Source organism: Terrapene carolina, unplaced genomic scaffold (genome assembly GCF_002925995.2).
Source record: "Terrapene carolina triunguis isolate 2854851 unplaced genomic scaffold, T_m_triunguis-2.0 Scaffold85, whole genome shotgun sequence".
Taxonomy (NCBI): Eukaryota; Metazoa; Chordata; order Testudines; family Emydidae; genus Terrapene; species Terrapene triunguis.
This window is the reverse complement of record NW_020664436.1, coordinates 22,134,315-22,156,613: the sequence shown is the minus strand read 5'-3', so window position 1 is coordinate 22,156,613 and position 22,299 is coordinate 22,134,315. Positions and strand designations below refer to the sequence as shown.

The 22,299-nt window shown below is 44.4% G+C and overlaps 1 protein-coding gene across 1 annotated transcript in view; it reads right to left on the bottom strand.

Annotated features, from left to right (window-relative positions):
- The window catches only part of PCNX2 (pecanex 2), a 229,616-nt gene that overhangs the window by 131,135 nt on the left and 76,182 nt on the right, over positions 1-22,299 (bottom strand). The window contains exons 15-16 of the mRNA XM_026649526.1: positions 15,146-15,256; positions 13,559-13,650 (exon numbers count right to left, since the gene is read on the bottom strand). Of these exons, the coding sequence (XP_026505311.1) occupies positions 13,559-13,650; positions 15,146-15,256 (203 nt within the window). The remainder of the gene's footprint in view (positions 1-13,558; positions 13,651-15,145; positions 15,257-22,299) is intronic.

Genomic DNA, 22,299 nt, shown 5'->3' with positions numbered 1-22,299 from the left:
AAGCCTGTCCCTTCTGTGGCGTGAGGGAGACCCTGGCGCACGCGTACCTTCAGTGCGCCAGGCTGCAGACCCTTTTCCGGCTCCTCCAGAACCTCTTATTGAGGTTCTGGCTGCACTTTTCCCCGCACTTATTTCTTTACGCACACCCAATTCGAGGCCTCGTGAAGTCGCGGGACCACCTCATCAACCTCCTCCTAGCCATGGCCAAGGTGGCCATTCGTAACACCAGGGAGAGGAGGTTGGCGGGGGGGGGGGGGGGGGCCTGCGACTGTGGGGCCGTTTTCTGTTCTTTCATCCGTTCACGTATCCGGGCAGAGTTAATCTGGGAAGCATCCGCCAGCTCTCTCGATGTCTTCGAGGAGCAGTGGGCACTGTCCGGGGTTCTCTGCTCGGTGTCACCGTCAGGTTCCCTTCGTTTAGCCCTGCGACCTCAGGGAACTCCTGTCCCTGTTATTTCATTAGTTGTCCCTCGCAATTATTTGGTATCACGGACCTGTGGATCCTCCCCTTAGGCTGGGGGGAGGTCCTTTAGCAGTCCGAAGCCCACCCACTTCCTGGATACCAACAGGACCAGACTCCTGTACCTCACTGGTCTGGGTCTGTCACACTGTTTACTGAACATTTTGGAATAAAAACAAAAAATCAGGTTAGCTGCAACACAACTAGTATAACTCCTATTCTTTATAACATGCAAAAAAAGTTCCGAAGTGATTGACACATGGAGCCACATACTTCCACCTCCCACTGAGAGAACCAACGGAGAAATTATTTGCAGAAGGTTACAGAAGAGCTAAAATATTATCCAAGCATTTTTTTCAGAAAAGTTAACTGAAAAGTGGAGGAAGGTTATTGAGTATTTGGTTAAAATGAAGAATACAAAAAGAATTGTTGAATTCCCATGGTGCTCTCAAAGTGAACTTTTACAATTACAGCACAAGGAATCCATGTGAATTATCCTTGCGGCCTAACCAAAACAATGTTGAAATGTGAATGCCACGGAGTTATTGTTCTGGGTACATCTATGTTTTCTGTTATTACAGAATGGAAAAATGAAGGTCACTTGCATTGTCTCAAGAACATAAGTTCATAAATGTGGAATGTAACTTTTTGCTCTTTATACTAAAATTGAAAATTATATGGCAGTGTATTCTTTTTTTAAAATGCCTCCAACACAAAACATGGTGTTAACATTGCTGTTTGAATAATCTTATGTATATATATGCCTTCCACTGTGCCAAGATCAATATTTATTCCCTGACCAAGACTTGGCATCCATTCTTTCATTGATTCATAGATTTAAAGGCCAGAAAGGACCATTAGGTCATCTAGTTCTAGTCTGATCTCCTGTATTGAGACCAAATTTGTATGTTTGGCTAAAGTATATCATCTCTGACCTTCTCTTTCTTCTTGATGCTGCTTCTCTGGCTTTACCCCTTTTGCTTGTAGCAAAAAATAAACAACAACAACAACAACAAGGCATTACACTCTGACCATAAAGTTTTTATGGAAGCCGAAGTCATCGCACTCGAGGAAGCTTCTGCCATTAATAACTCGCCCCCTTGTATAAACACCTGCGTTACCTAACTGATGATAAAGGTCATTCATTCAGTGTGGTATATTCCAGTTCTGGTCAGCTAATCAATGCAGAAGAGTCCATGGCATACTGGAGGGAACATGTCAGCTAGCTGCCAAATGCACCCCCAATTTCTTTGGACCCTGATATTAGGGCCGTGTGACAGGTATTGAAACCCTAGACTGGTCAACAAGGGGTTGAGAAGCTTCTTCTGGCTCAGCCAGGCCCAACCCACCACACCTGCAAGAGATGCACAGACTGGAAGAGGCATTAAAGGGGAGTAGAATGGCTCATTTGTGAGCAGACCAGGGAAGAGAAAGGACCTCTACTTTGCAGCTCCCAAGAAAAGGGCTGAGGGATGGCAGGACCGCTTTCTCAACAACTGCCTGACGTGCCCTCCCTGAGAGAAAGGAGGACCTGCTTCTGTTATATCCAGAGAGGGAGGCATTTCCCCCTTTAACCTACTAACTCATTTTATTTGTGATGATTCCCTCTGTTTTATTTATGGACTACCCCTGAAGGAGAGAGACTCGGCACTGACCTAGCTGGAGGGCTAAGGCATGAGAGGCGGCAGCTGCTCCTCCAAGAGGGAGAGAGCTACCATCCTTCACAGCTACGCCCAGTGAGCTGACCCCCTTCATAGCCTCCCATGATAGACTGCAAACTTTGGACAATAGCGGGGTAGTAGGCAGTGGCCTAGGGAGGGCAGCCTGAAGGCACTCCTGGTGTCAGACCCTTTTGTTGCCCTCACAGGGCCCTGGGCTGGAGGCTGATGGAGTGGGAGGGCAAACACTTCCCCACCAAAACTGCCCCCCCACACACACATGTTGAGGGCCTAAGTGCTCACCACTAGGAAACGCTCTCCACAAGCAAAGGCCATCACAGGCTTCTACTAAGTTGACTCATTTTGCACAAAATGATCCTGGCAAATTCACTATCCATGAAATCCACAGAGCTGCAAAGAAGCATAAGGGAATTAAGGCAACAGGAATCTGTAGAATTCCTGTGGAACTGTAAAGAAGTGCTGGACCAGCTATTCTTTTGTGGCTGCAGACGTTGTTCGATTTCATCTGGAGAACAGAGTTGATCCTGTCTGGCTGGAAAAAAGGCCTTATTTTACCACTTTGCAAATGTAAAGGCAGCAAATGAGACTGTCATAACTATTGCAGCATTACTCTTCTATCTGTCTTGTAGAAAGTTTGTGCTTCTGTCTTGTTAGCCCAAGCCGCTGATATCGTAAGGAGAAAGAGAAGACTACAACATGTTGGCTTCACTCCAGGTCATTCTACAATGGAATAAATGTTTACAGTGCACCAGCTTGTTGACAGAGAATCGTTTTGGCTGAAACTCGCAGGCCTCCCTGACAAGTTCTATAGAATGACCAATCTTCTATATGATGACTCTCAAACTGCATTCTTGTAAACAGGAAAAGAACCACCGGCTTCCAAATTCAGTCAAGCATTCAACAAGCATGCACTGCCACCCCAGAACTCTTCAATGCTGTCATAGACTATGTGCTTGACCAGACTCTAAGTAAATGGATTTTAGGCATATGCCTTGATAAGAAAGTTAACAACATTGATTTTGCTGACAACATAGTGCTAGTTGTCAAATCAATGGATGAGCTAACCGTGACACTTATAGCCCTGGAAAGCTCAGTGGTAAAAGTCAGCCTGAAAATTAATTGGGGTAAAACCAAAATTATTTCAGTCAGCAATTTCACACACATTGCAGGCTCTGGTATCTTGGTGAGTGACCACAGTGTCAGTGATTTCACCGACCTCAGCTCTTTTTTAATAATATGGGCAGCACTGGGAAAGAAGTTGAAATCTGCACTGCAAAAGCATCATCAAGAACATCTTTTGAAACCCAAACACCTTGACTCATAGATTCCAAGACCAGGAGGGACACTGTGATCATTGAGTCTGACCCCGGGTATAACACAGGCCATAGAACTTCCCCAGAACAATTGCTACAGCATGTCTTTTTAAAAATATCCAATATTGATAGAAAATACACAATGACCCTTGGTAAATTGTTCCAACAGTTAATTACCCTCACTGTCAAAAATTTACATCTTATTTCCAGTCTGAATTTATCTAGTTTCAACTTCCAGCCATTGGATCGTGTTATGGCTTTTTCTGCTAGACTGAAGAGCCCATTATTAAATATTTGTCCCCATGTAGATACTTATACACTATAACCAAGTCACTCCTTAACCTTCTCTTTGTTAAGCTAAATAGATTGAGCTCTTTCAGTCTATCACTATAAGGCAGTAGTGGGCAACCTGCAGCCCATCAGGGTAATCCGCTGGCAGGCCGCAAGAGTTTGTTTACATTGACCGTCTGCAGGCACGGCTGCCCACAGCTCCCAGTGGCCGCGGTTCACCGTTCCCGGGCAATGGGAACTGTGGGAAGAATGGACATAATGGGGAGACCAATGGTCCATCTAGCATAGTATGCTGTCTTCTGACAGTGGCCAATGCCAGATGCTTCAAAGGGAATGAACAGAACAGGGCAATCATCCAGTGACCCATCTCCGGTCATCCACTCCCAGCATCTGGCAGTCAGAGGCTTAGGGTCACCCAGAGCATAGGGTTGCATCCCTGACAATCTTGGCTAATAGCCATTGATGGACCTATCCTTCATGAACTTATCTAATTCTTTTTTGAATCCAGTTATAGTTTTGGCCTTCACAACATCCCCTGGCAACAAATTCCAAAGGTTCACTGTATGTTGTGTGAAGAAGTATTTCCTTTTGTTTGTTTTAAACCTACTGCCTATTAATTTCATTGAGTGACCCCTGGTTCTTGTGTTATGTGTAGCGTTAAATAATGCTTCCTTATTCACTTTCTCCACCCTATACATGATTTTACAGACCTCTGTCATATTCCCCCCTTAGTCATCTCTTTTCCAAGCGGAACAGTCCCTCTCTTTTTAATTTCCCCTTATAAAGAAGTCATTTCTGTTACCCTTCTCTACTTTTCCATTTCTAATATATCTTTTTTAAGAGAGACCAGAACTGCACACAGTATTCAGTATAGTGGCATTATGATATTTACTGGCTTATTATCTATCCCTATCTAATCATTCTGAGAGGCTCTTCTCTGAACCCTCTCCAATTTATCAACATCCTTCTTGAACTGTGCATGCCAGAACTGGACACGGTATTCCAACAGTGGTCGCACCAGTGCCAAATACAAAGTAAAAAGAACCTCTCTACACTTACTCAAGATTCCCCTGTTTATGAATCCCAGGATTATATTAACTCTTTTGGCCACAGCATCACTTTGGAAGGTCATGTTCAGCTGATTATCCACCATGACCCTCACATCTTTTTCAGAGTCACTGCTTCCCAGGACAGAGTCCCCCTCCTGTAAGGATGGCCTACATTCTTTGTTCCTAAATTTACAGATTTACATTTAGTTGCTTTAAAACACATATTGTTCATTTGTGTCCATTTTACCAAGCAGATCACTCAATCAGTAACCTGGCTTCTTCATAATTTATCTCTCCTCCAATTTTTGTGTCATCTACAAACTTTATCAGTGATGAGTTTATGTTTTCTTCTAGGTAATTGACAAAAGTGTTAAATAGCAGTGCCAAGAACCGATCCCTCTGGGACCCCACTGGAAATACACCTGCTTGATGATTATTCCTCACTTACAACTACATTTTAAGCGTTATCAGTTAGCCAGTTTTTAATCCATTTAATGTGCACCATTTTATACAAATCTAGTTTTTTAATCAAAATGTTATGTGGTACCAAGTCAAACACCCTCAGAAAATCATAGAAGATTAGGGTTGAAAGAGACCACAGGAGGTCATCTAGTCCAACCCCCTGCTCAAAGCAGGACCAACCCCAACTAAATCATTCCTGCCAAGGTTTTGTCAAGCCGGGCCTTAAAAACCATTAAGGATGGAGATTCCACCATCTCCCTAGGTAACCCATTCCAGTGCTTCACCACCCTCCTAGCGAAATAGTTTTTCCTAATATCCAACCTAGACCTGCCCCACTACAACTTGAGACCATTACTCCTTGTTCTGTCCTTTGCCACCACTGAGAACAGCCTAGCTCCATCATCTTAGGAACCCCCCTTCAGGTAGTTGAAGGCTGCTATCAAATCCCCCGCTCACTCTACTCTTCTGCAGACTAAATAAGCCCAGTTCCCTCAGCCTCTCCTCGTAAGTCATGTGCCCCAGCCCCCTAATCATTTTCATTGCCCTCCGCTGGATTCTCTCCAATTTATCCACATCCTTTCTGTAGCGGGGGGCCCAAAACTGGATGCAATACTCCAGATGTGGCCTCACCAGTGCTGAATAGAGGGGAATAATCACTTCCCTCAATCTGCTGGCAATGTTTCTACTAATGCAGCCCAATATGCTGTTAGCCTTCTTGGCAACAAGGGCACACTGTTGACACATATCTAGCTTTTCGTCCACTGTAATCCCCAGGTCCTTTTCTGCAGAACTGCCGCTTAGCCAGTCGGTCCACCTTCTGTAGCAGTGCATGGACTCTGCACTTATCTTTGTTGAATCTCATCAGATTTCTTTTGGCCCAATCCTCCAATTTGTCTAGGTCACTCTGGACCCCATCCCTACCCTCCAGCATATCTGCCTCTCCCCTGAGCTTAGTGTCATCTGCAAACTTGCTGAGGGTGCAATCCATCCCATCATCCAGATCATTAATGAAGATGTTGAACAAAACTGGCCCCAGGACTGACCCCTGGGGCACTCCGCTTGATACTGGCTGCCAACTAGACATTGAGGCATTGATCACTACCCATTGAGCCCGACAATCTAGCCAGCTTTCTATCCACCTTATAGTCCATTAATCCAATCCATACTTTTTTAACTTGCTGGTAAGAATACTGTGGGAGACCATATCAAAAGTTTTGCTAAAGTCAAGATATATCACACCCACTGCTTTCCCATATCCACAGAGCCAGTTATCTCATCATAGAAGGCAATCAGGTTGGTCAGGCATGACTTGCCCTTGGAGAATCCATGCTGACTGTTCCTGATCACCTTCCTCTCCTCCAAGTGCTTCAAAATGGATTCCTTGTGGACCCACTCCATGATTTTTCCAGGAACTGAGGTGAGGCTGACCGGTCTGTAAATCCCCAGATTCTCCTTCTTCCTTTTTTAAAAGATGGGCACTATATTTGTCTTTTTCCAATCATCCGGGACCTCCCCCGATCACCATGAGTTTTCAAAGATAATGGCCAATGTCTCCGCAATCATATCAGCCAACTCCCTCAGCACCCTCGGATGCATTAGATCCAGATCCATGGACTTGTGCATATCCAGCTTTTCTAAATAGTCCTTAACCTGTTCTTTCACCATTGAGGGTTGCTCACCTCCTCCCCATACTGTGCTGCCCAGTACAGCAGTCTGGGAGCTGATCTCGTCTGTGAATACCGAGGCAAAAAAAGCATTAAGTACTTCAGCTTTTTCAACATCATCTGTCACCAGGTTGCCTCCCCCATTCAGTAAGAGTCCCACTCTTTCCCTGACCTTCTTCTTGTTGCTAACATACCTGTAGAAACCCTTCTTGTTACCCTTCACATCCCTTGCTAGCTGCAACTCCAATTGTGCTTTGTCCTTCCTGATTACCCCCCTGCATGCTCGAGCAATATTTTTATACTCCTCCCTAGTCATCTGTCCAAGTTTCCACTTCTTGTAAGCTTCCTTTTTGTGTTTAAGTGGATTTCTCTGTTACAGAAGTCTGTATGTATTACGTCAACTCTATAACCTTTATCAACCAAAACTGTAATCTCATTAAAAAATATCAAGTTAGGTTGACAAGATCTATTTTCCATAAATCCATTTGACTTCTACTAGTTACACTGATAAGCAGAGAGACTTCGATGGTCAGTACTCTGACCTATGGGACTGAAACATGGCCTCTCTCTATCAAGATTGAAAAGACGTTGGACCCCACTGAGAGGAAGCATCTCTGAATGATTGAAAACATCAAATGGTATGAATTCAAATGAAATGAATAGATCCATTTTCTAACTAAACAGGTCCCGGTCTCTCAAACAGTTGCCCAATACTCTCGAAGGTAATATGATTATCTGCTCCAAATGCCTACCAAACTCCCTGAAAAATCACCTTCAACTATGACCTAATGAAAGCAGGATGGCAAAGACCCCCCTGGAAGGACTAAAACACAAGGGCTGGACAAACACCTGTCCCTCACAGCTATCCTACCCCATAACATGTTGGATTTGGCTCAGGACAGATCATAAAGTCACATAACATGTTCTGTGGGCTGTACGTTGTCCAATCGACAGCATGAGAACTAACTTAACCTAGTAGTAGATTACTGCTAACCAACCTCACATCTCTAATCCCTTTGTTTGATCACCTTTCTAATCCTTTGATTACTCTCAAAACTGAAACAGTCTAACAAAGCCTCTTCAACCTACTTTCTTCACAATTTCTCACACTTGCATAACCTGTATTAGTTTATTCTAGTACTCACTGTTCATCCTTCAAACCAAGGCACTAAGGAAAAGATGAACAGTGTCATAATCAATCTAATTAAAAATCAATTTTATTTAAAAATATTTCCAATTTGGGAGTTTTCATATTTTAAAAGTATATCCATACTTTAATTTTTAAAGAAGGGCCAGAAAAAGTCTGTTTATGCAAATACCTAAAGGGGAAAATAAGGCTGAACCTATTCATTCTACAAAAACATGAGGACACAAGAAGCTTTTAAGGAAGGAGAGGTTCAAGTTTGATATCATTGGAAGGTCTTTTTCCATCTGAGTGTTTGGCATGAGCAATAATCTGCCAGTGAAAACAGTGAAAACCACTAGGATACATATCTGTTCTTCAATTTAGTTCAGGAAATAAAACATTGCTGCTTACACCTGCTGAGATATAAGACGTTCTGCCAATAAACAGGTATAGATTTGATGGATTTAAGTTTCAGAAGAGCAATATGTTTTGTCTGCTCATAATTTCTGTTTCTGGGTCAAGCTATCGTGTTTTCCAATCCTATATCTTTTTGGCTGATATATTTCTTTATCTCCATAATATATTAAAAATACCCAATGTGTGTTTTTTTCGGTTGCTTCTGACAAATTTGAATAAAAATAAAAAGAGACCAACAAATAGTGAATTTTGAACTCTAGCATTGGCTAAGCCAGTGGTGAACTGTAGTTTCTGCTTCTGCTAGCTGCTCTGTTCCTTACCTTGCCCTCCCAATCATCACTACCCCATATTTCTAGTCAAATCAAATGTATTATTATAATTCCTTAGCCACATGCCATAGCACATATAAGATAAATACACCCCAACTATCTGTGTCATTCATTTGTTGCATCTTGTTCCACATGAAGTTCTGAGGCACACACTGTCTTCTTTGTAATTGGTATGCACAGTACCTAGCACAATGGGCCCCTGATCGTAGGCGCGGTTTCCTAGGCACTACCTTAATATAAATAAATAGTAGCTTTGAAGCCTGACACGTTTGGAATTCATAATTTCTGTCTTTGAGATTACCACATGCTTAATAATATAACTTTCACCCCATCATTGGGAACTACAGCTTAATGAACCAGACTCTATGGTGCCTGAGCTGCAGTCTCTAGTGTACAATTGTGATGGAGTGTCCCTTTGAGGCCCCCTGCTGAAGGCCTCACAGTCTGACCACACCACATCCCAGAAAAGGAGACGTGAAAGCGGGTCCTCTCAGCCTGCCTAGAAAGGCTGCAGGGAAGCAGCTCATCAGAGTGCAGCAGGCTCAGTTAAAAGGAGATGCTGTTCTGAGCAGATCAGTGGCTTGCTGGGATCAGAAGGGTGATGACGATTTGGAAGGCTGTGAAACTCTCCAGGCGAGGAGGCCTCGGAGAGACCCTGCTCAAGCAGGGAACAGACAGAGAACTTCATCCCTGAGGTAAGGGGCTACATGGGAAGTGGCCCAGGGAATAGCAAGAGCAACTACAGTATTAAAGGAAGCAGCATAGGTTGCTATTTATAATGTCCCTGGGTTGGGACCCGGAGTAGTGGGCAGGCCTGGGTCCCCCTGCTGCCCACTGGCAGAGTTGCCAAAGCCCTGAGAAGGGGACAAGTTTCATTTAGAAGCCCAAGTTAAGGGCAGGACTTAAAGTGTCTCCAGGAAGGAACCCCTGGGGCAATGCTCTATAACAGGGCAGGGGTGGGCTTAAAACTAGCCCAGAAGGGGCTGAGAACTGAGCCCAGAGACAGGGCTGCAGACATTACCAAGGGCACAGCGACAGGCCCTGTTTGTTCATTCATGTGTTTGACTGTGTGACTTAGCCAGAGGGACGAGACACTGAAGACCCACTTGATGACGGCAACAGCTGACAGGGAGCCCCTTGAACAGAGAGAGTGCAGGTTTGCACCCAGATCATAAGAGGCGCTCACAAGAGGTGAGTGTGCACTGTTATACCAATGATTTCAGTATGACTCAAGAATCAAGTCCACTACCTGTAAAGAAATACTACTTTGTTTCTGGCACAGGCATAAGCACACATTTCACAACGGTCACTATTTAGGACCACATTCTGCTGCCCTCCCTTAAGTTGAATTAGTACACTTCCTCCACAAATAGTCTCACTGAAGTCAATGGGGTTACTCACAATGTCAGGTACTACTCATGAATAAGAAAAGAAGAATCATTCCCTTACAATAGTCTACGTAATTGCATAAAGAGACAAAACGATTTAGGTGAGACTTGGGAACAAGGGAAGTTTATGCCAGTGCTCCTTTCATGTTGTATAAAGGAAAGATGTATGAGACTTTTAAAACCCTAGTGGACTAAGGTTATGAGCCAAAGCAAGTGGAATTATCTCTATATGCTTTAAATTATTCTGCTTATAAATATCTTCAGGAGAACAGTACAATAAAAATTCAAATTAGGCATAATTTTTCTGTGTGAAGAGAAAGTCTGCACTTAACAGTAATTTATAGCAGATATCTTGTAAATCTCTCACAGCACTCTCCAACTTCAGGGTAGCATTATAAGCATATTTCTAAGCAGTTTGAAGTCTAACCCATGGGCAAGATTGCTTATCTGCAAAGCCACCTGCATGTTGTAATTTAAACTAATATGCTGAAAAAGAAAGAGTTGTATAAATGGGGAAATATTGTAAAAGGCTTTTCCCTAATGCTATTTACAAAAGCTGTTTTTAAACTCTCCACCTCACAACTCCCTGACTCTCCCCTACCCTACCGATCCTTCCTTTTCCATCTTCATAAGAGACCTGACCCTTTCCCAGACACCTACAACAACTTCCATCCCCAAAAGTGCCCCTCCACACATGACCAGTTTCCTGCTATTTGGCGCCTCAAAATCCGCTCTCCGCACATGGCTCTGACCCAACCCTCCTCCCAACCAGGAGCGCCGCCAGCTTTTTTGCCACCCTAGGCAGCGGAAGGTCCCGCCCCCGAAATGCCGCCTCCACAGAGGCAGCGGAAGGTCCCGCCCCCGAAATACCGACGACAACCAGGGCGGCCAAAGATCCAGCCGCCTCGGTCGCCACCCCCCAAATGTTAGTGCCCTAGGCGACCGCCTACGTCGCCTAATGGGTTGCGCCGGCCATGCTCCCAACTGCCAGTTCCAGACCCATTCATAGAATTGGGAACTGGTGACAGTGATGCAGGGATTGGGAAAGTTTTCTAGCATCATGGAAGTGGGCCAGGTGAAAGCAATATTACTATAATCAGTACAATAGAGGACTGGGGACAGCAGTACCTGTAGGCTAACATTTTAAGTGGGGCACTGCAATATACCTTAACTGCACATGTGTTCTCTGATTAACAACACCTATGAAAGTTCCGTAAGTCCTCTGTATGAGCTGTTAGACTTTGTGTCAACATTTTGCTGTTTTGGAACATGCACAATTTACACATACTTGGGGGGGACAGGGACAAAAGCCCCATCTACACTTAAAACATAGGTCCACCGAGCTACATTGTTCAGGGCTGTGAAAAATTTCACCCCTTGTGCGATGTAGTTAGGTCGACCTAACCACCACTGTAGATGCTACCACCTTCTCAGAGAGGTGGATTACCTACATTGATGGGAAAACCCCTACTGTTGACGTAGGAAGCATCTACACTACAGCAGCATACCTGCAGCACCATTGCTGCGCCGCTGTAGGGTAGACATACCCTCAGATTTTTCAGTAGTAGAATCACTATTGCCTAGCACAGGGGTTCTCAAACTTTTGCTTTCTGAGGGCCCCGCCCCCCCCACACACATGCTATAAAAACTCCGTGGCCCACCTGTGCCACAACAACTGTTTTTCTGCATATCCAGTAGATTAAAAGCCATGGCCAGCATTAGGGAGTAGCAAGCTGAGCAATTGCCTGGGGCCCCACACCACATGGGGCCCCGTGAAGCTAAGTTGCTCGGGCTTTGGCTTCAGCCCCAGGAGGCGGGGCTCGGCCTTCAGCTTTCTGCCATGGGCCCCTAATGCTGACATCAGCCCTGCTCTCTAGTTTATTTTGGCGAACCCCTTGAAACCTGGTCACGCTCTGCCCCCCCCCAGGAGAGCCACAGACCCCCTGGTTGAAAACCTCTGGCCTAGAAGGGTGCTGAGAGCTGCTTGAAGATGTCTCTCACACCTTCCTACATCTTTGAAGCACCACTCCACAGATATTTGACAGGTGCAATAATCAGGTATCGAGCCTGCTATATAGTACTATAAAAACATTAAGGAAAAAGAGTTTGTTTTTATCTCACGAGATCTAGGGTGAAATCCTGAGGTCAACCAGAATTTTACCACTGACTTAAATGAAACCAGGATTTCACCTCCAAAGTTTGTTTGTTTAAATGACACATCAAAAGTTACAGAGGACACACACAATCTGATCATAAAAAAATTGAATTATACCAAGCACAAAATTACAAAAAAAATTAAAACACCTATTTTCCTCTACTTCTGCAACGTAAGCATTGCCAAATGAGAAGGACAGGGGCTGTGTGGTATTAGAGAAATTATATATATCCTATATAAATTCATTTTTGACTCTAGACCTTGTAGGCCAAATTTCAATATGGGCCATATTTTTAGGGCTCAATACTAACCCCCCCAGAAACAGGTTTAACAATGGAAATATAGACAGATTCTTAATTACAGTATAGTGTTAGTAGCCACCATAATTATGGGTACATCTACACCACACAAAAAAAAAACACCAATAGCAGAGAGTCTCAGTGTTCGGGCTAACTGACTCAGGCTCATGCAATGGGGCTCAAAATAGCAGTATAGACATTCCCACTTGGGCTGGAGTTCAGGCTCTGAACTCACTGAGAGGGGAGTGTTTCAGAGCCCAGACTCCAGCCCGAGTGGAAACGTCAACACTGCTTTTTTGAGCCCTGTGAGCCTTAGTCAGATGACCCAGGCTTTGAGACTCGCTGCCATCAGTTTTGTTTTGTGTTTTTTGCAGTGTACATGTAGCCTAACAATGTTCTGTAGAAAATATAACAAGCTCAAAATTAGAGCAACTGTACTGCATACTGTTGTAATTTTAAAAAGGGGGAGGGAAGTTGCTTAGGGGGCGGGGAGTGCGCGTGCCATTTTGTTTTGTTTTTAAAGAAAGCAGAGTCTTTGTTAAGAATTTGGACCAAATTCAGCATGGGCATGATCAGGAGTAACTCGCACTGAAGTTGGTGGGAGCCATGCCTATTTATTCCATGGCTGCTTTTGGCCCTTTGTATTGAAAACACAATGCAACAATTTCAGGTAGGATGGCCAGACTCCAATGTTCCATGAAGTAATGGGTGTTAGGTTAACATTTACACCAGTATTTCACTTAGATTTCTAAATATTACAGAGCAGCTTATACAAAGTACATTTATGAGCCATGTTTTAAGTTATTTTGGGAAATAAGAATTGATCAAATGGATGCACGACAAATTAGAGCTAAAGCCACTCACTAAACTAGAGTATCTCCTGAAGCATGGATAGTCCATTTTGCCACCGCAGTTATTCCCACTTACCTTCACTGCATTGAAGCAGAAAGCATACAGTACAATCACAACTACAAAGCTTCGAGAAACACTGTAGAGGGCAGATATCAATCCAGCAGCAGCTGAAATACAGACATCAAAAGTTTGTTACTTTCTAGATGAAACAAGCTGCAACCAAAAGAAAAACAAAAAAGGATTCGCTCAACCAGAATTTAATTAATAGAAATCTTGTATCACAATGTTATTCTCTTCCTTTGTATAAAGAACACCTTCAATATTTTGATCAGTTAAACAAGTTCCTCAAGAGACTAGGGGTGAAATTCTGGCCTCACTAAATCAATGGGAGTTTTGCCATTGACGTTAGTGGGACCAGGATTTCACCCTAAAGGTCTATCATTTTTTATATTTTATATTTATATGCCCTGCCAAAATGTTGCCGCCTATCCTTTTTTCATTTTTGAAGAGGAGGAAAGGAAGGATGCTGCTTTAAAATGTGTTAACCCTTATATTGCTGAATTCCATTGCAGCATTCCTCTAAAACAAAAAACAAAATGGAAAAAAAAAAAAAAAAGAAAAAAAAAAGGTCAGCATATTTGATAGCACTCTCACCAGGTGAAATTCTGGCTCCATGGAAGTCGGAGCAAAACTTCCCTTGACTTTGATGGGGTCGGGGTTTTACCCAACATGTTTTGCCCTCAGATCTGCTACATTATTCAAGAGTCAAGAAGTTAAAGAAAAGCTACCCCAGATGCATATGGTAGTTTTAGCCATATGATTTTTTTTCTTATTTGAGCTGGGGGAAAGGGGGAACTACGAAATAGTCCCTTTCTCTTTTTGGGCTTATCCATACTGTGCTTGAAATGATGACAGAAATCACCATGCTTCTAACATGTTTTCCCTCATGTGGAAAAGGATTTAAGTTTTACCGAGGATCATGTTAGACATGCTAAAAACATTTCTGTGGGGGTGGTTCATAGTCCTAACACACAGTTTAAGTACTGCTGTTCTCAGAAAAAATCCTCGTCCATATGCAAGAAACCATGTGTAACTGGGTGACTGCAGGGCCAGTGCTACCATTAAGGCAAACTAAGCAGTTGCCTAGGGCGCCAAGATTTGGGGGCACCAAAAAGCGGTGCCCCCAATTTTTTTTTTTTTACAGCGTTCCTGGGCTGGGCTGCCGGCGGCGCGCTGACATGTGCGGCTCAGACTCCCTCTCCCAGCACAGCGGCCGCTCTACTTCTCCCGCCTCCCAGGCTTGCGGCGTCAATCAGCTGTTTGGCGCCGCAAGCCTGGGAGGGGAGGAGAATTAGAGCAGGGGTGGCATGCTCGGGGAGGAGGCGGAGCAGAGGTGAGCTGGGGTGGGGAGCTGCCACACGGCTCCACGGGGGGGGAGGGCACCTCAGGGCGGGGGGGGGAGCTGCTGCAGGGCTGGTGGGGGGGGCGCAAGGTGGAAATTTCGCCTAGGGCGCGAAACTTCCTTGCACCGGCCCTGCGTGACTGCCACTAGCACTGTTTCAATTGTAGTGTGAATGAGGCCTCAAAATGTGCAGTACAACCCAGCTTAATTTATGGCTGTGGGCATGAACAGATGAGCTCAGGCTACAATAAACTACTTACCAGAACCACCAAAAAGTAACATGTCTATTTGTTCCAAGAGATATATACAAAAGGTGTTGATTTGAGGGAAAAGGCCAAGAAGAGAAATTGCAGGGAAGCAATACAAAAACACTGAAATTAAAACAAGATGTATGTTAGCACATATTTGAATGTCACAACAACTGAACTTATTTGTATGAAAAACAGAGAGAAGTTGCCTCAAACTGGGATAAGCTACTTTTCCATTATATTTTAATGCTTTCTGCATAGATTTTGATGTTAGGAACAATGGTTACATTTTGCAGGCATTTCATTATTTAAATTTATTTATATTTAATGTTTCTCTAAAAGCAATAATAGGTAGCGCTAGCTATGAAGAATTCATACAAACCTATTTATCCTCCAAAGCATTTTATCAACATTATTTCTCACAACCGCCTGAGGTAAATATTATTTCCTATTTTACAGATATATAAACTAATACACAAAGAGTTAAAGTTCAGTTCTACTTTGAAAAATGACCAGGGGGAAAATGGCATAATGTAGTCTCCATTCAACATTTCTCAACCACTTTTAAGATCAATTCTGTTCAGTTTAAAAGTAAAAAATATTTTTTCCTTAACTTGAGGGCTCTGCAAACTCAACCTGGAATTACTGAGCTCTGGCTAATACATGCATCATCATCAATAAAGATTCTGTAACTGGAAGTTAGTTACCAGTTCTGCTGATGATGTGTGAGCCAGAATAGAATCCAGCTCACTCTCTCATAGCTGCCTTGACTCTGCAGAACGGCCAGAATTAAAAACCAGAAACTTATTTAAATAGTAAAAAAAAATATTCAAAGGCAAGCTGATCTATTGAGTAAGAAGGTGCCATTTATACATAGCCACTTTTCAGAGCGGTCCCTCACTTTAAGTGACTTTCCCATGGTCAAAGGAAGCAGGATTAGTACTCAGGGTCTGTGCTTCCTGTCTTGTGTTCTGATCACATCACTGCTGTCTCTGTGGGCTCAATCCTGCAAGGTACAGCGCATGCTGGACATGATCTAGCAAAGCATTTAAGCACATGCTTAACTTTAAGCAGATGAACAGTCTCACTAACTTCAACGGGACTATTCATATGGTTAAATTTAATCACATGCTTAAACACTGTGCTGGATCCTAGCTTGAATTCTCAGCACCTTGCGCGATCAAGCCCTGTGTAAGCAACACCACTGGGATGGGTGAAGATAATCAGTGATGAGGGACGCTGAAGCCAGACATATTCAGGTGGCATAGTAAATTTAGAGAAGCAAGAAATGAAGTATTCAGAGTGCTGCAGAACAAACAAAATGAGGGGAAAGAAACAAGATAGAAATAACAGTATGTTAAAAAAAAATGAGATAAGCAGATTCTGAAGAAGAGATTTTCTTGGTAAGACCTGGGGAAATAAAAGGAGAGCGTATGGCAAAAGAGCAGCGCATGAATTGCTGCCAACACGAGTCAAATTGAAACTGCATCATAAGGAACTAAGGAAAATATGATCTGTAGTCCATGTTAAAAAGGAGAGGGGCAACGCACGGCAGATTACAGTTTTAGTCAAAGAAAAACCAATCTGATAGTTATGTTAACAAGGCCATTGGGAGACTGTGAAAAATTGTGTTGCAAATTGCATGGATCGTTTGCCCCATTTCTTACAGAAAAACGTTCTGCTGTTCCTGGCAATTTTCCCTGTGAACAAGCATATATTTATTAGTTATACATGCTGGGCTGTCTGCATTTTTTTCTTATTTGCCCTGATAATACTTAAATCCAACAAACTGCTGACGTTTCTCTTATTTCCATACTGACTTTTAAAACAAAAACAAACATTACCAATGATATTTGTTTTCTTTGCTATATTCCAATTATCCCATTTTACTTACAGTCCTTCTTGCTAATATATCTTGCTGGGTTAAAATAATGCAGCAATACGCTCTGTTAGATCTGACTGCATATATTAATGCTTCTTCACCTATCATATTATTCTACAAGTATCTAGTTTCATAACTCCTGCTGAAGAATTCAAACACAGAAGAGATAGGACAAGCTCAGGGGTCAGACGCAAAAAAAGTATAAAAACAACGAGGAGTCTGGTGGCACCTTAAAGACTAACCATACAGACTAACATGGCTACCCCTCTGAGAAAAAGTATAAGTGCTTTAGGGTTGGTGTGACACAGCTCAATGAACTGAACACCTATGCTAGTATTTATAATGTGCCCATCACTGTGGTATCCTAGCACTAACAAAAATTGTGTATACATAAAAGCATGCAGAAATACCGTGTTCTCCATCTCTTGCTTGTAAATGCCATTGAGAGTGCTTACAACAGACGTGTGCAAACTACGGCCCGTGGGCCACATTCGGCCCGCGTGACCGTCCTGCCCGGCCCCTGAGCTCCCAGCCGGGGACCCTAGTCCCCAGCCCCTCCCCCGCTGTTCCCCTTCCCCTGCAGCCATTCTGCCGCGCAAGCCGCACTCTGGCCCGCTGCTCCTGCTGGGCAGTGTGGGGAGCGCAGCTGGCTCTGGCCGGATGTCGCAGCTGCGAGCTCCTGCTGCTGGTAAGGGGTGGGGAGCGGTGGGGTTGGGTAAGGGAGTGGGGGGTCCTGGGGGGCAGTCGGGGGGGGGGGGGGGGGGGGGGGGGGGGGGTTCGGGGGGGGTGATCAAAGGATGGGGAACAGGGAGGGTTGGGAGTGGGCGTCCCAGGGAACCTGTCAGGGGGCGGGGATGTGGATAGAGGTTGGGAGGGCAGTCAGGGGACAGGGAGCAGGGGGGTTGGATGGGTTGGGAGTTCTGAGGGGGGCAGTCAGGGGGCAGAAAGTGATAGGGGGCAGGGGCCAGGCTGTTTGGGGAGGCACAGCCTTCCCTACCGGGCCCTCCATACAGTTGCGCAACCCCGATGTGGCCCTTGGGCCAAAAAGTTTGCCCACTTACAACCTCTGCTACCTTTACTTCTCTCCTCTCTCCTTTTTCTAGTCATACCAAGCTATTCTTGGATTGGTATTGAGGAAAAGCAATGGTAAAGATGGCAAACTACCTAGAGTTATCTGGATCCCTCCATTTGATCAGAGAGATTTTTGGTCCCCCAGACCAAACATTTCAAGATCACTTGAAATTCAGTGATCACAAGGAGGGTTTTGCAGAAGCCCAGCACTGAAACGAGAAAGAGATCCTCACTGTGAGGCAAGGGGGTCACTTTATAGCTAGCTTGATATTACTAGTTTGAAGGCTAAATGATTTCTCTAACTATTGTGACCCAAGAACAGCCTGGATGGGGGCGGGGGAGTAATTAATAGGACAGGAAATAGAACTCACTGCCAATGTGTCAGAGGGGAGTGTGTGAATGAAGGGGTGTGAGTATGAGAGAGGGGGTGAGGGAGGCTGGCTGTCAAGAGCAATCTTGCCATCTCACTCCCTCTTTGATGCTCCCTGCAGTAATCCTAAAACATGTTAATCTTATCCTGTGTCAGAGAGTAGCCTGGGAAAGGGATGTTTCAAAGGCCCTTGCCTTTAAGAGGACTGGATATAGGAATTTTCTGGTTTCTCCTGGGAAAAAGCAGATCATTAAGAAAGGCTAGTTACACAATTAAAGTTGAATTATGAATCCCAGAGGGGGCTGGAATACAATGCATTCTTAAAAGTACCTAGCACCTTCTTGTTTAAGTAGTAATGCATGTTTGCACATGCAACACCTCCAGCTCTGTGAGCTGGAACACTGCTATTTGCACATGAAGTTTGGAGGCTCCCTCCAATACAGTAATAGAAGGTGGGGTTTTCATATTTGGGAGGGAGCTATGCATTTTGATTTAAAATACCATGGTAACCAGTGGCAATTTTGGTGCAAGTATTTTTGTTTGTAATTGGTTAAAATAAAGCATGTGGTTTTATCAAGAGCCAGTATTAAAAGGCTAGTAATCCAAATACCTGGCCTGTTTGCAGGAACTGAGAGCTAATTAGCTTTATTCTAGAATAGAGGGTAGGAGGGGGGATTCCTTTGGATGAGGAAAAATCTTTTCTTACAAAGGGAGCTGAAGAGAACATTCAGAAAGGCATCCCCCTACCTCCTAGAGAAGCTCAGTTATTGCTAGAGGTAACAGACATAGATAAAAGATGATCTGCTATAAGAAAATGAGAATGGCCATACTGGGTCAGACCAACGGTTCATCTAGCCCAGCATCCTGTCTTCTGGCAGTGGCCAATGCCAGGTGCTTCAAAAGGAATGAACAGAACAGGGCAATCATCAAGTGATCCATCCCGTCATCCACTCCCAGCATCTGGCAGTCTGAGGCTTAGGGACACCCAGACCATAGGGTTGCATCCTTGACCATCTTGGCTAATAGTCATTGATGGACCTATCCTCCATGAATTTATCTAATTCTTTTTTAAATCCAGTTATAGTTTTGGCCTTCACAACATCCCCTAGCAACAAGTTCCACAGGTTGACTGTACGTAGTGTGGAGAAGTACTTCCTTTTGTGTGTTTTAAACTTGTTGCCTGATAATTTCATTGGGTGACCCCCCCTGGTTCTTGTGTCATGAAAAGAAGTAAATAACACTTCCTATTATTCACTTTCTCCACACCAGTCATGATTTTATAGACCTCTATCATATCACCCCATAGTCGTCTCTTTTCCAAGCTGAACAGTCCCAGTTTTTTTACTCTCTCCTCATACAGAAGCTGTTCATTTTTTGTTGGCTTTCTCTGTATCTTTTCCATTTCTAATATATCTTTTTTGAGATGGGGTCACCAGACTTGCATACAGTATTGTGTGGGCATACCATGGATTTATATAGAGGCATTATGATATTTACTATCTTCTCATCTATCCCTTTCCTAATGGTTCCTAACATTGCTAGCTTTTTTGACTGCTGCTGCACATTGAGCGGATGTTTTTAGAGAACTATCCATAATCACTCCAAGATCCCTTTCTTGAGTGCTAATAGCTAATTAACTCCCCATCACTTTGTATGTACAGTTGAGATTATTTTCCAATATGCATAATTTTGTATTTATCAATGGTGAATTTCATCTGCCATTTTGTTGCCCAGTCACATAGTGTTGTGAGATCCCTTTGTAACTCTTCGCAGTCTGCTTTGGACTTTACTATCTTGAGTAACTTTGTATCATCTGCAAACTTTGCCACCTCACTGTTTACCCCTTTTTCCAGACCATTTATGTATATGTTGAACAGCTTTGATCCCAATGCAGATCCCTGGGGGACACTGCTATCTACCTTTCTCTATTCTGATAACTTACTTTTTATTCCTGCCCTTTGTTTCCTGTCTTTTAATCAATTTCAGATCCGTGAAATGTCATTCCCTCTTATCCCATCATTGCTTAGTTTGCTTAAGAGCCTTTGGTGAGAGACCTTGTCAAAGGCTTTCTGAAAGTCCAAGTACACTATATCCACTGGATCACCCATGTCCACATGTTTGTGACCTCCTCAAAGAATTCTAATAGATTGGTGAGACATGATTTCCCCTTTACAAAGCCTTGTTTTTTTGTTTTGTTTTTTAATTGCACGGGAGGGGGCATGGGCACACGAGGGGGGGGGTCAATCAGGGCAAGGGGGGGCGCAAAGGAAAGGGAGCAACTAGGCTGGGAATGGGGCAGAAGAACCAAGGGGCTAACCGCAGGGCTGGGGTGGGACAACCAAACTAAACTGCAGAGGGAAAAGGGCGGGGCAGGCAAACAAACTGAAGCCGGGGAGGGGCAAAGGCTACAGAGGGCAAATGGGGTAGGCAGCAAGGGACAAAGCTGGGGGGCCTGTTGCGGAGGGGAAGGGGTCAGTCCGGGGGGGGGGTAGGTGCGCCCACGAGCGCTTGCGTAAAGTCAATGTTCAGCTGCCTGCCACTGCAGGCCAAACGATGTCAATAGGGCGCGGCAGGCCAGGAGAGCAGCAGAGTCCCAGAGGCAGGAGCAGAGGCAGATGGTAAATGGGCTGTGGGGGTGGTGGAGGGGGCAACGGTGGTGGTGGGAGCTTGGGGGGGGACACAGATGGACCAGGGGGCAGGCTCCACGCCACACCACCTGTGTCCCCACTAACACAGTCTAGACCCCCACCACTAAAGCACAGTTCAAAAAGTACTCAGTCCTGAATGGCCCCCTCCACAGTGGTCTCCAGAGTCCCGTGCGCTCCCCCAGCAGCCGATGGTCTATGTAGTCCTCTACTTCCACCTCCAGGCCCCAGCAGCTCCCCAGGACACACGCAGCAGCGGCAGCAGCAGCAGCTCCAGCAACCCTGGCAGCCAGGCAGGAAGGACCCCCACAGGTGGTAGTGGTGATGGTGAAGGTGGGGTCCTGGCTTCTCCCTCCAGAGATGGTGGGGAGGGGGGGCTGGCCGGCAAGGCCCCCCCACTCCTCGCTCAGCAGCAGAAGTTGTCCAGGGAAGGAGCTCTAGCTAGCAGCAGCAGCCCAGGGAGTAAGGGAGAAGGGAGAGCTCCAGCCAGCAGGGCAGCCACAGAGGCCACTGAGCACGCTCTGTACCTATTGGGTTCCGGGAAGTGGGCGGGCGAAGCGAAGCCCGCCCACTGCTAAAGGATCCCCCCCCAGCCTAAGGGGAGGACCCACAGGACCTAAAACCCAAATGATTACGGGGGACAACTAATGTAAAAAAAAAAAAAAAAGTTACAAAGTTACAACAAGTTACAAAGCCTTGTTAACTCTTCCAAAACAAATAATGTTCATCTATGTCTGATATTTCTGTTATTCACTATAGTTTCAACCAATTTGCCTAGTACTGAAGTTAGGCTTCCTGGTCTGTAATTGCTAGGATCACCTTTTAAAAAAATTGACATCACATTAGCTATCCTCCAGTCATCTGGTACAGAAACTGATTTAAGTGATAGGTTACATTGCAGTTAGTAGTTCTGCAATTTCACATTTGAGTTCCTTCAGAACTCTTAGGTAAATACCATCTGTTTCTGGTGATTTACAGAATTTTATCTACTATTTTATTTATCAGTTTGTTCCAAAATCTCTTCTATTGAAAACTCAATTTGGTACAGTTCCTCAGGATTGGTCACCTAAAAAGAATGGCTCGGGTGTAGGAATCTCCCTCACATCTTCAGCAGTGACGACAGATGCAAAGAATTCATTTAGTTTCTCCGCAATGGCGTTGTCTTCCTTGAGTGCTCCTTTATCTCCTGGATCATCCA